Raw genomic sequence first — 18,215 nt, 5'->3', positions numbered from 1 at the left:
AGCTGTGTCTGGGCAAAATTTCCACAAACTTCATATTTTCTTGAGTTTTCCGCAACGAATCACCAACAAGCTTTCCAAAACTACAATATTCAAATAAAACACAATTAAATGTCGATTCAATCGAATTTGAAACCAGAAATATATAAAATGGGGGATAAAAAGAATAAAAAAAGGGTGAGACCAAGGTATATGGGATAAAGAATACTATGATGTTGGTTGTCGAAAACGTTGAGTTTCCAAAGAAAGTTTAAGTATGATTTAGTCGCGAGTAATTTCTTTTACGCATTAGAAAGAATGAGAGCTACGTATCACTAGCATGGTTATATGATAGAAAGGATGAATGAATGTCTAAAATAAAGAATGATACGATACGATCATCGATGACGATAAGGCATGAAGTATGAATGATGAATGGAATGTGTCATGATAAAATGATGTTAAAACATGATGGTGGAAAGTATGAAATGAAATCTAATGAATGTAATAAAAGTTTTATGTAGATGGCTGATGTGGTAAATGTAAATGATGACGATGAAGCACGCCGAAATGAAATGAGAACAATGATTGTGGAAGAGGTAGAGAAAGCGATTGAAGCTAGCATTCCTCGACTAGCTCAAGAGGTGGAAGGTCAAGTATTGGGGGTAGTCGATACTCTAGCGTCCAAGGTGGAGGAACTAAAGGAGATGATTAATGAACTACAAACCAAGAAAAGTACTCAAAGGTGCACGTATAACGAATTCATGGCGTGTAACCCCTTGCCGTACAAAGGGGAAATTGACCCGATAGCTTGTCAAAGGTGGATTTCAAGCACTGAGGCGGTGTTTGTGAGAAGTAGATGTGAAGCGGAAGACCAAGTAATGTTTGCAACGGGTCTCCTACAACTCCAAGCAAAGGATTGGTGGGACGCACATTCGAAGGAATTGGGGGATGACAAAGTACAAACTTTAACATGGCAAGAGTTCAAGGAACCATTTCTGAAATATCATAGCCCACAATCCGCACTTGATAAGATTCAAGAAGACTTCTTACGTGTTCGACAAAAGGATGAAACGATTGATGAAATAACAAATAAGTTCCTCGAGAAGGTGAAATTTTGTGGGGAGATAGCGGGGACTGAGAGGTTGAAAATCATACGTTACCATGCTATGTTAAAGGCTGAATATCGGGAGTTCGTAAATCCCTCCAAGTGTGCAACGTTGAACGAATTAATCGACTGGGCAAGAGATAGGGAGATTGAGATAAAAAGACAGGTTGAAAGGGGATAAAAAAGGGTGGCGGAGAAGTCTACCAACACAAACCCATCGAAAAAGGCAAGATTTCAAGACCAAAACAGAAAAGGGAAAACGAGTAGTGGAATTCCGACTTGCAAGACATGTGGAAAGCATCATTCGGGTGAAGGCTTGTTGGGAAAGAAAGGATGCTATAAATGTGGGCGAGAGGGACATCCGTATTATAGATGCCCCGAAAACTCTAAAGCGTGTTACAAATGTAACCAAACGGGGCACATTAAAGCGGAATGTCCGAAACTCCAACAAGGGGCAAAGAAAGATGGAAAGAAGGATGAGTCTTCCAAGGCTCGTGGGAGGATGTTCCAGTTAACCTCGGATGAAGCTAAGACTAGCCCGGATGTGGTCTCAGGTATATTCTTGGTTAATTCTATGCCTATGAATGTATTATTTGATTCCGGGGCTAGTAGATCGTTTATTTCTAATGAATTGTTAGTTCATCCATCTTTTAAGCTTGAAAAGATGATAGTACCCTTAGAAGTGGAAGTTGCTGATAGTAAAAGCTATTTGTTACATGATATTTGTAGAAACTGTAAGATCTTAATCGAAGATGAGGAATTTAGTATAGATCTTTTCCCGATGTATATGGGGGAATTTAAAGTAGTTGTAGGAATGGATTGGCTTGCCCAAAACCACGCTGAAATTCAATGTGAAAAGAAAGTCATTCATGTAGTAACCTCGGGGGGGAAACAGGTAAGTGTTCAAGGAGATAGAGTCATCAAGTCGAAATTGTGTTCTATAATCAAAGCTGTCAAACATGTGAGGAATGGGGGTAGAGCTTATCTATCTTATGTGATTGACACCAATCGAGGTGTCCCAAAGCTTGAAGATGTGAACGTGGTGAATGAATATCCGGATGTGTTTCCGGAAGACCTACCAGGCCTTCCGCCTGAACGAGAAGTAGAATTCAAAATAGATCTTAACCCGGGTGCAAAACTGGTAGCTAAAGCTCCTTATCGGTTGGCCCCAACTGAAATGAAAGAATTGATGACGCAACTTCAAGAGTTGCTCGATAAGGGTTTTATTAAACCAAGTGTTTCACAATGGGGAGCACCCGTATTATTCGTGAAGAAGAAAGATGGTTCGATGCGAATGTGCATCGACTATCAAGAGTTGAACAAATTAACGGTGAAGAATCGATACCCGTTGCCCAGAATTGATGATCTATTTGATCAGTTACAAGGGGCAAGTTGGTTTTCAAAAATCGATCTGCGGTCAGGTTATCACCAACTGCGTGTACGAGAAGAGGATGTGCCGAAGACTGCGTTTCGAACGCGGTACGGACATTACGAGTTTTTAGTAATGTCCTTTGGACTAACGAACGCCCCAGCTGCTTTTATGGATTTAATGAATCGGGTGTGCCGACCTATGCTTGATAAGTATGTAATCGTTTTTATCGATGATATTATAATATACTCCCGCAGTGAAGCAGAGCATGCTTCCCATTTACGTGATGTATTGGAAACGCTTCGCAAGGAAAAGTTATATGCAAAGTTCTCAAAGTGTGCCTTTTGGCTTAGAGAGGTACAATTTTTGGGTCATGTGATCGATGCGGATGGTGTCCATGTGGATCCGTCCAAGGTAGATGCGGTAATGAATTGGGTACCCCCGAAGAATCCAAGCGAAATAAAAAGTTTTCTAGGCTTGGCTGGGTACTACAGGAGATTTATCCAAGATTTCTCCAAGATAGCCTCTCCTATGACGAAGTTAACAAAGAAGGGTGAAAAGTTTATATGGGGTGAAGAACAAGAAAAAGCGTTTCAGACTTTAAAAGAAAAGCTCTCAAATTCTCCGGTGTTGACATTACCGGATGGAACGGATGATTTGGTAGTATATACTGACGCCTCCCACCAAGGTTTAGGTTGTGTATTAATGCAAAAGGGTAAAGTCGTTGCTTATGCCTCAAGACAACTCAAGCAGCATGAAAACAATTACCCAACTCATGATCTAGAATTGGCGGCAGTCGTGTTTGCCTTGAAGATATGGAGGCACTACCTATATGGGGTGAAATGTACTATTTACTCGGATCATAAAAGCATCAAATATTTCTTCGAGCAGAAAGATCTTAATATGAGGCAGCGAAGATGGTTGGAACTCATTAAGGATTATGATTGTGACATTCATTACCATCCCGGGAAGGCTAATGTAGTGGCGAACGCTCTAAGTCGAAAGGAGTACCCGTCCCTGATTCGGGTAAAATCTATGAAGATGGTAGTCACACCTAAACTCCTTGATGAAATTCGGGAAGCTCAAACAAAAGCTTTAAATGCCGGTGACTCAAAGAAAGAAAGGACGAAAGGATTTATTCACGAATTGGAAGAGAATGCAAGTGGTATGAAAACAAGGTATGACCGAATCTGGATACCTCGGGAATGTGATGTGAAAGAATTACTATTAAATGAGGCTCACAAGTCTCGATACTCCGTTCATCCGGGAGCCACAAAGATGTATCGAGACTTGAGAATGAATTATTGGTGGCCGGGAATGAAAAGAGACATTGTCAAGTATGTTGCTAAATGTTTGACATGTTCTCAAGTGAAGGCCGAACACCAAAGACCGTATGGAAAGATGCAGCCGTTGGAGATACCGGTGTGGAAGTGGGAGCATGTAACGATGGATTTGGTGACTAAACTTCCTAAGACAAGGAAGGGGCAAGATGCTATTTGGGTAGTCGTTGACCGACTAACCAAAAGTGCACATTTCTTACCCATCCGGGAAACCTATAATTCGGAAAAGATGGCAGAAGTTTATACGAATGAGATTATATCTCTGTAACACCCCGAAAACGGGTTTGGTAATCAAACTCCGTTAATACTAAAAGACGGGTAAAGTACCGTCAGTGGTAAAATTTAACCGGTAAATATTAGGATTTAAATAATTAATCCTAATATTAAACAAAAAGTCAATAAAAGCTTTTAGGAAATAAAAGCTTAGAAGGCCCGAGTTAACGGGACCTAAATTAAACTTAGTCATAAATATTCCCGAACCCGCTAAGCTAACTAGGAATGCTTGACCCGGTTAATAAAAGGGAATATGGATTGTAAATAAGTAGGTTATAATCAACTTAATAACTAACGAAACATGAAGGACCAAAGTTGGATAATTGGAAATAAGGTTTATTTACTAAAAACAAAAAAAAATATAATAAAAACACACCACACCTAGTGTGTGCGTGTGTGAGGTCGACCAGGAGAAAGCTCAGGGAGCTCAAACCCTAACTTCCACAACTTGATCAAATTGAAGCCCAAATCAAGAGCCAAATCACTGCATGAACACAAATTCGTGATCACCTAATCATGGGGAATACAAGGTATGTTGAAATATATGATTTGGTGATACCTTGAGATTATGATGAACAATCATAATCGAAATTCTGGAATGAATCTTGAATCTATGAGTGTTATTGTGATTATATCTTGGTGTAGAAACAAACCCTAGTAGAAAATTTGATGAATTGTTGTTAAAACTAGGGAATTGGTAATTACCCTATATTGTGATAAGTGGGTTTTATGTTAATATGATGAACACTCATGTTAGAATGTAAGATTGATGAATATTGAGATGATGATATAAGTTCTTGATGTAGTTCATGAACACTAGACTTAGAGGTTTGAATGTGTTGATGTAAATCTTGGTGAAGATGACTAGTTAGGAACTAGTTAGTAAATATGTAAAAGTCATGCACATGAGGTGTTTGTTAAAATGCCTAAATGAGAACTAAGTATTGATAATGTGCCTAATTGAGTCTTGTGAACTTGATAGTGCAATCATATGTGTTAATTGGTGATTTGACTTTTAAATAGTCAAACCGACCATTAATAAGATCAAATGGTGATTTTGATAGAAAATATGTAAGATGGCATAGTCATAATTAATGATGACTAATATAACCGTCTTACGAATTATGATGATAGTTTGACGCTTGACAAGCTAGGTGGAAGCTTGGAGTGAAAGCGGGTCAAACAAGTCAAGCATGGAAGAAAAGCGTAGCTCGGATGCAAGGTAAGTGAAACTTACATAAATGTGTAGATTACTTGTTCATTCTATACGTTATAGATGCAATAATGCTAGTATTGAAAATATGGATTTCCGGCGTGATTGATACGAGCCGGAACATATAAAGATGATAAAAACCATGGTTTATGGCAAAAAGGGGTTTCGGTAATGAAATCCGGGACGGGATGGATGTATGAATTAGAAGTCAAAAACCACGTTTTTGATGTAATAGGCAACGTTGGGCATATAGGCCGAACGGGTCAAATGGTGGTGATAACACTATTTGACAATATCAACTAATGCAATTGTCAAGTCTTGTGTTAACAGGAGCGATTAGCGATTCAGTTAATTTCGCCCACACTATGTGTGATGATAAAAGCAAGGTATAAATTGGGTCTATATGTTGACCCTAGCCAGGTACGTATGCATACGATTATAGTTAACATACAAACTTGGTCAAATATGTAGTGAAAGCCCCTCGTAGTAGATGAGGGGCTAATGTCGACTAAAATGCCCTTGAAGGGTAAATGGAGCAAACAACTTATAAAGGTTGTTTAGGAACTTATCTTACGATCTTGTAACCTTTAGACGCGCATGAAAGTTGTAGACATAAACTTTCAAGAGTTAAATGCTTAAATTGTGTGTTGCCGTAAAATAACACATCCGTAGGATTAAACTCGGAATAAATAGTCCATTTCGTTAAATCCACCACATTCATAGTTGTGGTGGAAGACTAGCTAATAACAAATTGGTGGAACTATGAGGTACATGAGAAATGAGCACCGTTCGTGCTAAAATGGTCGTAAATACCCTTAACGGGTCAAAATAAGATTTTTAAACGAAAACGGGTAAATAATTGTGTAGAAACCCGTGTTCAGTACTTAATATGATTGACAATATTAGAAATTAAGGGTTCATGATGAATGGAGGTCAAACAAACATGTTTGTTTGATAATCACATAGTCGGGTCGAAAATTGTTGAAAAGATAATAAGCCGAAGGCTTAAAAGTCTCAATTTTATTTAATCCGGATGTCAGATCTTAACTCCATATAATGGAGAATTAAATTACAAACATGCAATTGTCAAACAGATAAGCGGTTTGAAAGATACGAAAGATTTCGTGTCAAATTACGGCAAAATGGAAAGGCTGAACCCAGTGTCCACCGTAAATTACGGTCCCACCGTAATTTACGGTGGAGATGATTTGTTTACGGTGAAGGTCTACTGTTTTACGGTAGAAAAGCTTGAACCCAGGTGCCACCGTAAATTACGGTCCCACCGTAATTTACGGTGGAGATATTTTTTTATATATTTTGTTTTTCATTTGAAAATCAATTGTTTCCCGGACATCGTTCGGACATGATTTAAACCCCGTATGACTAAAGCATTTCATGTTTATGAAATGTAGGTACACCTTGGATGCCGGAAGACGATCAAGCTCAGCGAAGAACCGAACACGATAATGATACACGCTTCCGCATTTTGCTACGTTGTAATTTTTCAACAACGAATTCGATCACGTTATGTAGAATAACTTATGATTTATTAAAAGTTTTAATAAACCCGTATTTCCAAATGTTTATGAAATCTTAATCACATGATTGTTTTACGTAAAATTTACGTTAAACCTTGAAATAAAAGACCGGGTGTTACAATCTCGACATGGGGTTCCGGTGTCTATAGTGTCCGACCGGGATACCCGGTTCACATCTCGCTATTGGAGGAAATTTCACGAAGAATTAGGGACCCAGTTACATATAAGCACCGCCTACCATTCGCAAACCGATGGTCAGTCGGAACGAACTATCTAAACGTTGGTTGATATGTTAAGGGCGTGTGTTATGGATCTCGGAGGAAGCTGGGATGATCATCTACCTTTGGTAGAGTTTTCATATAATAATAGCTATCATAATAGTATAAAAATGGCCCCTTATGAAATGCTCTATGGAAGGAAATGTAGGACTTCGGTTTGTTGGGGGGAAGTGGGTCAACGCGAACTCGCGCCACAGGATGTCGTAGCCGAAACAAATGAGAAGATTGATATGATTAGATTAAGACTAAAGGCAGCGCAAGATAGACAAAAGTCCTATGAGGATCTGCGAAGGCGACCAATCGAGTTCCAAGTGGGAGATTATGTCTTACTAAAGGTCTCTCCATGGAAAGGGATAATTTGTTTTCGTAGACGCGGAAAGCTAGGCCCTCGATACATTAGACCATTCAAAATACTCGCTCGGGTCGGAGCAGTGGCATACCAGTTAGAATTACCTTCCACGTTGGATGGAATTCATAACACTTTTCAAGTATCGCAATTGCGGAAGTGCCTAGCAGACGAGACGGCATACGTGCCTATGGATGATATTGAAGTGGATGAGAAGTTGAATTATGTTGAGAAGCCCGTCGCAATAAAAGATTTCAAGGTGAAGCAACTCCGCAACAAATCCGTTCGACGAGTGTTGGTTCAGTGGCAACACCGGAAGGGATCGGATCTCACGTGGGAGGCGGAGGATGATATGCGAAAGCTATACCCAGAGTTATTCGGTATGTATTCTGGTTTCGGGGACGAAACCGTCTTTAAGTGGGGTATACTTGTAACACCCCAAATTTCGTATGACATGTCAATGCTTTAGCGAAAAGAATTGGTAAACATGAAATTTTACCATTTATAAGATTTGTAGCATTATATAAAAAAAAATCTAAAATCCTATGATTAGGCATGAAAGATTAATAAGTTAGTAAATAATAATGAGAAAGGTGTCATGTTGTAATAGTTAAGGGGTTAAAGTGAAAAGTGTAATTAAAACATAAAAAAAAGAAGCCAGGAGTTCCCTGGCATTATGTTCGATTGAGAGAGAGAGAGAGAGAGGACCAAGGAGAGAGTCAAGAAACCCTAAGTCTCTAAAATCTCATCAATTGAAGGCTAAATTAGTGAAGAATCGAATGCATGAGCTAAGAATTCAGATTTTCTAAGTATCCTTGATCTCAAGTAAGTGAAATTTCTTGATTTGGTGATGTTTGATTTTGTGGGTTTTGTGTGATTCGTGAATGTAATACAAAATTCAGTATGATTAATGGTTTCTACGAAGGTCTAGACATCATTAGATGCTAAATTTCGAATATGAACATGATTAGGGCAAAACCCACTTGCATGTCAAGTAATGTGTGAAGTTTCGTATGTTAATTTGATTTTTGATTTATGAAATTGTTATGAATAATTGATTTAGAACTATGTGCTCATGATTTGAATGGTAGATTTCAAAATAGTAGGATGTTTATGTAAATCAATGGGAAGAACTATGGAAATTGTGCTTAGGATGCTTGTACATTGTGCTAAACTAGTGGTACGCACACAATGTGTTCGACGAAATGCCTAAGTGAGTTTAGTTATGGTTTTTACATGAATGCTTGCTAAGATTGATGCAACTTCTTTATGATAATGATGTATGTGAATAGTAGACGCCATAACGTATTAAAAGGATTGTGAAAGTATTGTTTATGAAAGCTAAAGTATGAGATTATGACATATAGGCACGGAGAAGGAAGAAGGTGCAAGTCACTCGAAGGCACAAACATCTCAAGATCGCGGTAAGTTCATATGAACTTTAGGTACTCTATTTGTAGCTTTATGTATAAAAATATTTAGTACTAAGAGTTTGGTGTAAGTTTACATTATGATTCATAATTGACTAGTTGTAATGAGTTTTATAATGAGGACTGTTTTTTAAGGATAAAATGATGTGATAGTGAATATGGAATGGCCCGTCTAAATGGGTTAAAAGGATAGGTAGAATGGTTGTTGGAATGTGTAGAAATTGACTTGTTTATAACAGGTCAATTGATGTAAGTATATCGAAAGATATGGTATGTAGCGATTCATTACAATGAATCGGGAAGTGGTATGATGAATGTTTCCGAATGGAAGTGATAATGTTATTAAAGTAATATGTTATGTTAACGGGTCGAACAATGACATGGAATTAAAAGAATTCAAATGTTATGTACTATGAACTAACATGTGTTTTGTTGTTATGAATGATAGGTAAATCACATGGTTAATTGCGGCGCGCTCGGACCGAACACACACAACGTTGACCTTTATACGCTTCCGGTTCAAGTTGTTTCTTTTGAATGGGTCGAGACGTCCTTTTGTGTAGTAAAGGTTAAACTAGTTACTAGGATGATGGTAGTAGTTTGAAGTTAAACTTTGTTTTGAATAGTTTGGGTTTAATGTTTTGGGTGAAAAGCGTAAGGTTTAAAATTTTACATCTTTTGTAAATGTCGTTGAATGTATTTTGATTGATTTTGTATAAAAACAGGGAATCGTCTTCTTTACGAATAGGTCATGTCAAAATTTTGAAAATCCAAAAAAAAAAAATTGTAAGAAGTTAATGTTAATTATTGATTATCGGAAAGTGGGTGTTTCAGAAGATATACCCCAAACCATTTTTTGTACACGTTATGGTCATTACAAATTCATGGTTATGCCTTTCGGTTTGACCAACGCACCTGCGGTCTTCAAGGATTTGATGAACCGTGTGTGCAAGCTCTATCTCGACCGTTTCGTGATCGTCTTCATCGGCGATATTCTAATCTATTCTAAGACACCAGAAGAGCACGAGCGACACTTGCGTCTAATCCTTGAACTCTTGCGCACTGAACAACTTTACGCCAAATTCTCCAAGTGTGAATTTTGGTTGAAAGAAGTTCAATTCCTTGGTCATGTCATCAACGAACTTGGTATTCACGTTAACCCTGCGAAAATTGAAGCTGTGAAGAATTGGATTGCTAGTCTCCATCTGAAATTTGTTCATTCCTTGGGTTAGCTGGTTATTATCATCGCTTCATTTCGAACTTTTCTAAAATCGCCGTTCCTCTCACTTCTTTGACCCAAAAAGATAAACCTTTTGTTTGGGGTCCTAAGAAAGAGGAGTCTTTTCAAACTCTCAAGGACATGCTTTGTAATGCTCCTATCCTTGCTCTTCCTGACGAAAATGACGATTTCGTCGTGTATTTGTGATGCATCAAACCAAGGTCTTGGTTGCGTCCTTATGCAATGGGACAAGGTTATCGCTTACGTGTCTAGACAACTCAAAATTTATGAGAAAACTACACTACACATGATCTTGAACTTGGTGCAGTTGTTTTTGCATTGAAGATATGGCGACACTACCTTTATGGTACTAAGTGTGGGTCTTCACCGACCATAAGAGCCTTCAGCACATCTTCAATCAAAAGGAACTCAACATGCGTCAACGTCGCTGGGTAGAGTTGTTAAACAACTATGACTGCAAAATTCGCTACCATCCAGGTAAAACGAATGTCGTGGCCGATGCTCTTAGTCGTAAAACTCATGTCAAGAGTGTTCGTTGCTTCCAATTCGTATACGATCTTCGAAACCGCATTCGATAAGCTCAATATTCATCTGTTATTGGGGTAACCTCTATAACGAGATGAAATGTGGTGATGAAGATCAACTCATAACCAAATCCGACGATATTCTATACTATCTCAATCGTGTCTGGGTTCCTAATCGTGATAATCTTTGAGAACTTCTAATGAAGGAGGCACACAGGTCTCGATATTCTATTCATCCTAGTGCTGACAAGATGTACCACGATATGCGTACGTCCTATTGGTGGCCTGACATGAAGAAAGATATTTCTACCTTTGTTTCAAGGTGTCTCACCTGCTCTAAAGTGAAAGCTGAACATCAACGTCCCTCTGGCTTACTCGAACAACCAGAAATTCCTGTCTGGAAATGGGAGAGTATCAGAATGGACTTTATCACTAAGCTTCCTCGTACCTCATCTGGTCATGACAGTATTTGGGTAATCATTGATCGATTGACCAAGTCTGCTCACTTTCTCCCAATTCGTGAAGATTACAAAGTCGAGAAATTGGCTCGTATCCAAACTCTAGAGGATATGCTTCGTTCTTGCGTAATCGATTTTGGTGGCAACTGGGATATGCACTTGCCTTTGATCGAATTCTTGTACAACAATAGTTACCACACGAGTATTCAAATGGCACCATTCAAGGAATTGTATGGTCGTAAGTGTTGTTCGCGTATTTGTTGGCACGCAATCAGATAAGCTCAAATCACCGGTCCCGAGCTTATACAAGAGATGACGGACAAGATCCTACAGACTCGAGACAACTTGCTAAAAGACAGAAGCCGACAAAAGACTTATGCAGACAAGTGACACAAACCTTTGGAATTCAACGTTGGTGAGTTTGTACTCCTCAAGGTATCCCCTTGGAAGGGTGTAGTTCGATTTGGTAAAAAAGGAAAACTCGCTCCTCGCTATGTAGGTCCTTTCAAGATTCTCGAAAAGATTGGCAAGGTAGTGATGTGTGCAAAATATAACATATAAATTACATCAAATGAGGCATAAAACTAACCCTTTTTTAGTACTAATGTTGGAAAAAGTGTGTTTTTGTCTTCCTTTTGAATTTACAGGACCAAATGAGCTTAAACGGGCAAAAGGAACAAATATACAGCCAAAACCAACAGAAATACAAAGAAAAGGAATAAACGTGACATGCCTGACCCCTCGGCAGCATCCCCAAAAGCAAAAACAAGAAACAGAAGACTGACCATGGGGCCGTGCCCACTGGACACGGGGCGTGGTCAGCTGCCTGCAGAAAAGACAAAGCTGTTGAAGCTTCTACACCCACCACGGGGGCGTGCCCAGCTCAGTACGGGGCGTGGTCAACGCTAAGATACGCAGAATCTTGCAAAATCTTGGTAGTATAGATACGCTTCTGCCCACGGGGCCGTGCCCGCTGAACAGGGGCCGTGTGGAGCCCTATGCTGACAAATGCATTTAATGAAGGAAGAGAAAAGGATGGCCACGGGGGCATGTCTGCTGGACACGGGGCCATGGCCGGGCTTCTGTTCAGTCTATAAATAGGGGTGCTTGGCTCACTTCAAAGGCATCCCTTGGCAAACCACTACTCTCCCACTTTGCCACCACTCCACCACCACTACAACACCCACATCCACCACCATCATCCATCATCCACCTTAGAGTGTGTGTAGTAGTCTCGGGATCCAAGATTGATCGTAAGAGTTCTTGCCAATCAAAGGCCATGTTTGGCTAAGCCTCTTAAATCACTTGGTGAAGACAAGTATTTTATGTATTACTTTTGATTTTTAATCTTTTGGCACTTTTTATTTGGTTTTGTATTAATGAGTTTAATAACCAGTTTCTTATGTTGAAGGTGAATTTTCTTTATCATTTGTCTGTGGTGTCTTGGCATTACTTTACTGTTTATATAAAGTAAAAGATTTACACCATTCATGTCTCTACGGTCTATATAGAGATATGTTGGCTACCTGGTCGGGGTTAAGGGAATGGTTTAGTAAGGTTCTTGCCTTGTTCAGTGTATAGATCTTGCAAGGACCTGGGTCAAGCTTACTAGGATCTCCTTCAATACCCACTAGTATTGGATGGCGGGGGTACGAATGGCTTGATCCCCTCATATGTAAACTACTATTAATACATTAAACCGGCTACTTGGGATTGTATCCCTACTGACTCAAACCACTTAGCCGAGGGTAACGTCACCTTCAAAAGAGGGGCCTACTACTATAACTAAGATAATCTCTTAAAAAGTCGGAAAGTGCGAAAATCATCAAAGGATACAGTAAAGACCAGTCGGATCCAAGTGATTCATCTTGTCTATCTGTTTTTATTTTAATTTCTACATTTTTAGTTTTTATTTTTCATGCTTGAAAGCTTTTCTCAAAAAATTTTAGATTGATTAGACATTGAGGATAAACCGGTACTAAAAGCTCTTGTGTCCTTGGACGACCTCAGTATCTTACCAATGCTATACTACGTTCACGTGTGTGTTTAGTGTTAGTAGAATATCGTGTTTTATAAAAATAAAACTTGACTAATGTGTAAAATGGGCTTAAAATATCAATAAAAACATATTACACCTTGCACACACTAGTAGCGTATCGACTGGACCTACCTCAAGAGCTCAACAACGTCCATCATACGTTTTACATCTAAAACTTGAAGAAATGTCTAGCTGAAGAAGGACTTCAAGTTCCACTAGAAGATCTTCAAATCAACAAGACTTTGCACTTCGTGGAGAAACCTGTCGAGATCATGGACTGAGGAGTCAAGCAATTGAGGCGCAGTCGAATTCCCATAGTAAAGGTACGATGGGAAGGAAAACGTGGCTCTGAGTTTACTTGGGAACTCAAAAGTGAAATGAAGACTAAGTATCCGCATCTGTTCGTTGCATCTCCCTCTTGAATAAATTTCGAGGACGAAATTTCCTAAAGGAGGGGAGACTGTAATGCCTTGCTTTTTGGAATTTTTCTTATTTAGAAAGTTTGTTTGTATTCGTATTTATGGAAACTTGTAATCCTCTTGTATTCGTCTTTCTTTTCCAAGCATTGTAATCCGAGGCTTGAATCATAATAAAATTCGATCTTTTTATACATTGTGTTATACATATTTCATACATACTTGTTATACATTCATTATACGTGCAAACTTGATACATTTATATGCCAATACACACATGTTATTCATGCAAATTCATTTTATACAAACATTTATTCATATATTACACTTATGCATTGCACTTGTACACTTAAAACGCTTAAAACCGGCGAAACACGTAAAAACGGCAAACTTGAATCTTCGAGCAAAGGGAACAGTCCCATTCGTGCGAAGGGACTCCCATTCGCACGAAGGGCCCCTTTCACCCGAAACCCAATTGTCCCAAACTCCTTTCCAGCCTATAAATACAAACCTTCACCTTCATTTCTCACCTTCCACACTCCGAATTTCTCGCCCAACTTACTGAAAATGACCATTTCAGCTGAGTTACTCCAGAATCATTCTAAGTGAGTTTTAAACTCACTAACATTATAATTTCTTCTACTTTTTCTATCTTTATTACATTTCTTTATATCTTGTCACTTGGTTTCTCAGATTTGCCTTGGCAATCTGATAACAACACTCAAGCATATTGAGGACCAAGTTAAAGATTGAAGTCTTACCTTTCAAACTTTTGTAAAACAAACTTCTGTTATTGAACTTGGCAGAATCATGGACTCACCAAGCTCACGAGCTAAGTTCATAACTGTGGGTTAGTGTTGGGGTCGATTCCAGCCAAGAAGATGAATAGTTTAAATAAAACCGAACTGTTTTTATCTTGAAACAGGACCTCTCGCACGAATGGCAGCCATTCGCACGAAGGGACACACCCTTCGCGTGACTAGACAAGCCATTCGCACGAAAGGCATTGTTTTCACCTTGTTCCGGCATTTTTCTAAGTGGTGTATGTTACTCAGATCCCTATTCTCAATATAGACGATTCAGTAATAACATAGTATGTACCGTGGAATCCTTGGCTTCCAATCTAGTTCCACCGCCTCACTTAAACTTGCAAACGAACACCCAAACAATCTCCTAGACCAAGAATAAGTTAACCCCGTCCAGCCTCCAACACTTGGTTCATACCTTCCATGTTGAGACGGCACACCCGGTTTGTCCTTGTTCGGTTGTTTGGTATTTACATTCTACCTTTACATTCTGTTATTCATGACCAACCGGTTTGTTAGCTTAGTTTACAAACTTGTGCTTTGATGAACTTATAATGAGGTTATTACCTCTACACATGACTTAGGAAATCTATATGACTATAGGACTGTTACTATACTATATAATATAACTAAATAACACAACCGAACTAACAACGTGACTGTTTGATAGTTAAAACGTTTAAAACGAAGTTCGGTTCGCAACAAACAGATATCATTCGTGCGAAGGGGACTCCCACTCGCGCGAAGGGTGTCCATTCGTGCAAGCTATCCAGTTGCCCGAACTGTGTTGTGATGTTCGGTTTCTGTTTATTTCGTTTCCACGCTCCTCATTACTGATTCTGACGGGCAAATCAGGACCTGTGAAATCACAGGAACTCAGTGTCTTAACAAGTGCCTGGACGAAATATATTTTCTGTTTAAGTTATACTTTTATACTATATACTTACGTACTTTAAATTCCAAATCCGAATCCTCCGTTCAAACTCCAACAACTCACACCTTCGTTTAGCCACCTGTAGGGTAACCTCGGTGTCCCAGCGCTCTCATCCTCTACTCAATGACTCGCGGTTTGTCAAACGAAGATTTGCAAAACTGTGAGTATACTCGAACACCCTTTTACGTTTTACAGTTTTGGGTGCAACATGTTTAATTATTTAACATACACAATCACACAAACTTTATGCAATCACAAACAAATAACCCAATCATGCATGCTTAATACGTTATACTTGATTCGTGTTACTAGAACATTCTTATGTGATAGACTTGTCATTAACTTTGTACGAGCCTCTCCTTAACATGTATAGAGCTATAGGAGTAACGCACCGCCCGTAGTCTTGTGGTCATGTTAAGTCTTTTATACTTGCGGTAATCAGAGGATTGACTTGTATAATCGCATGCCAGTTTTACGTTAATCTTGATAACTAAGTTTGCCATGTGAATTCGTTTAAATCATTTTTATACTTATGTTATATTAAACTTGTGTACTCGCCAATACATTTTGTATTGAACCATATTTTTAAACATGTTGCAGGTTGATAATGTTGAGGTTGATGAAATCTAGTAGGGATACTTTAGATACACATTTAGAAATACTAGATTATGTTGTTGTACTTGTTGTATCATGTTGTGTCGTTTTTGAACAACGTTGTATTTGTCTTTTGTAATGTTATTGTATTTTCGAAACAATTGTTGTATTTCATTTTCCATGTATTGTACTTGTCAAATTGTTATCAATGAATGAAATCAGTTTTGAATTAAATATTGTCGCAAGAGTGTTATGAAGTCTCGAGCAATCTCTTTTTCGTCTCACTCCGATGTTTCAGCCATCGGTTGGGGTGTGACAAACACCTTGAAAAACTCCTCTTCTACTACTGTCTCCTTTTTTGGTGTTGCGATGAGGAAGGGGATGGGAAGAGTACGGTATTTTTGTAGAGAATGGGTTGCAAGTGGCTGAGGTGGGGGTCGGAGTTTGTGGTTGCAGCGGAGAAAGTGGTTATGGTTCAGGTTGGTGATGGTTTGAAGATTGGATGTTTGTATAACAAAGAGGATGCTTATATTCGTTTATGGCAAATCGCACCATGATAACTAATCACCAAAAAATTGTCTTGGTTGGGTTAACCCATGATCAAAAAGACTGTATTTTGTTAAAGTTATGAAACATTAGCTGATCCAAACATTCATTTCAGATGCTAATAAAAGAAAACATAAATGAATTTATAATAGGTACTAAAAACATATGCCAAACTAGTATTCATTTCAGAAACAACCGTCAACAATTTTCACTTTTCCAACAACATCACAGAACCCCGTATGGCCAAAGGATGTTGATCGTTGTTTCTGAAATGAATTCTAGATACTTATCGTTCCTACTAAAGTTTGGTATGGAAAAAAATAAACTATTTTATTCTTGACTCTCAATAAACCCTTATAACCCTAAGTCGTATAGACATGTGTGTAAAATACTCAAAAGAACACTTTCAGTAAACCCTAATTCGTAAAGATATACGTGTAATATTAATACTCAAAAGACCCAAAGTAGAATGCAATACATAGCGGCGGTTTGTGAACTTGAATCGGGCGACGGACAAAAAGGGTTCCGATGAATTCATTATATATATATATATATATATATATATATATATATATATAGGGGATGGTTCAAATGAAAACCACTTTTATTGTGAAAACTCGAAAACTAACTAAAAAAAGCCTAAAAAACACACAATTTTTTTTTCAATTTTTTTTTATAAAAATCGCTAGTTTTTATATATAAAAAAAACTTTTTAAAAAAAAAAAAAATTTGTGTAGTGCACATGTGTAATAATACACATGTGTAGTACACATACATATGTGCAGTATTACACATGTGCACTACACAAATTTTTTTTTTTTTTTGAAATTTTTTTTTATATTAAAAAACCTGCGAAATTTTGATTGCAAAAAAAAATTAAAAAAAAAAATTTTGTATGTTTTTTTGGCTTTTTTTAATTAGTTTTCGAGTTTTCACAATAACTAGTGGTTTTCATTTGAACCTTCCCCTATATATATATATATATATATATCGAATTAAACTAATTAAAATATATGAATAATAATAGGCCTGGCCTGTTAGCTTAAGAATCCAAGTGTCCGACACACCCAAGACCAAGAAGAAAATGAGTGGCCCATTTTATCAACGTTTCTATTTTATATATATGGTTGATAAATCGTAATACGAATATGTTTGCTTATAAAATTTAATGAAATTTGAATTATAATCCAAATTAATTACATTTAAAATTATGTTTAGTTGCCAATAATTACTGTCCAAATATGATGTCTCTTTGATGAAGGGACCGAGATCCAATAACTTGCGAATTCTCATTTTAAAACTTCCTCTGTTAAAGGAATCTTTCTGCTTGCGGAATCTGTTGAAACGGAGCTATCAATGTAAATATGTCTTTGTTGGTGCATTTATGTCTATCGCCTCCGTCAATCCGAGCCATAGTAGAAACTGAAGAAAACTTGCCTTATATTGTTATAATTAGATAGAAAAGGCAAGGTGGCAATATTGTAATTAATGAGAAATCTCATTAAAGCCTTGGCCTATAAATAGGAGGCTTATGCCTTAATTTTAGAGACTTTTGCTCTTTGAAGAGTTGGAGAGCTAGGATCTAGATAGAGAAAGTCTAGAGAGAGAAAGTGTTCTCCACGTGATTCAGGTGATTAAAAGGTGCTGAGATTCAAAGAGTTAACATCATGGCTGAAGAATTTTACAACACATTCTACAACGCGTTTACATCCGAATCGTTTGAGACTTCAACTGTCACACCAAAAATCATAACAAAAGCAATCAATGATAAGATTAAACATGATAACT

At 38.0% G+C, this 18,215-nt stretch overlaps 1 protein-coding gene and 1 long non-coding RNA gene across 2 annotated transcripts; both read left to right on the top strand.

The window, feature by feature from the left end:
- Nucleotides 1-5,227: 5,227 nt before the first annotated feature.
- Nucleotides 5,228-6,859, top strand: LOC118491108. The gene is made up of 2 exons (XR_004890389.1): nucleotides 5,228-5,288; nucleotides 6,692-6,859. It is a non-coding gene; the product is annotated as an uncharacterized LOC118491108 (long non-coding RNA).
- A 346-nt stretch (nucleotides 6,860-7,205) lies between these two features.
- On the top strand, nucleotides 7,206-9,336 carry LOC110933877. The gene is made up of 3 exons (XM_022177080.1): nucleotides 7,206-7,821; nucleotides 8,809-8,865; nucleotides 9,320-9,336. The coding sequence occupies exons 1-3, from the start codon at nucleotides 7,206-7,208 to the stop codon at nucleotides 9,334-9,336; spliced, it is 690 nt and encodes a 229-aa protein (XP_022032772.1).
- The last annotated feature ends 8,879 nt before the right edge of the window (nucleotides 9,337-18,215 follow it).

Source organism: Helianthus annuus, chromosome 4 (assembly GCF_002127325.2).
Source record: "Helianthus annuus cultivar XRQ/B chromosome 4, HanXRQr2.0-SUNRISE, whole genome shotgun sequence".
Lineage (NCBI taxonomy): Eukaryota > Viridiplantae > Streptophyta > Magnoliopsida > Asterales > Asteraceae > Helianthus > Helianthus annuus.
Note: the sequence above shows the minus strand (reverse complement) of the source record. Positions and strands in the feature narration are given on the sequence as shown.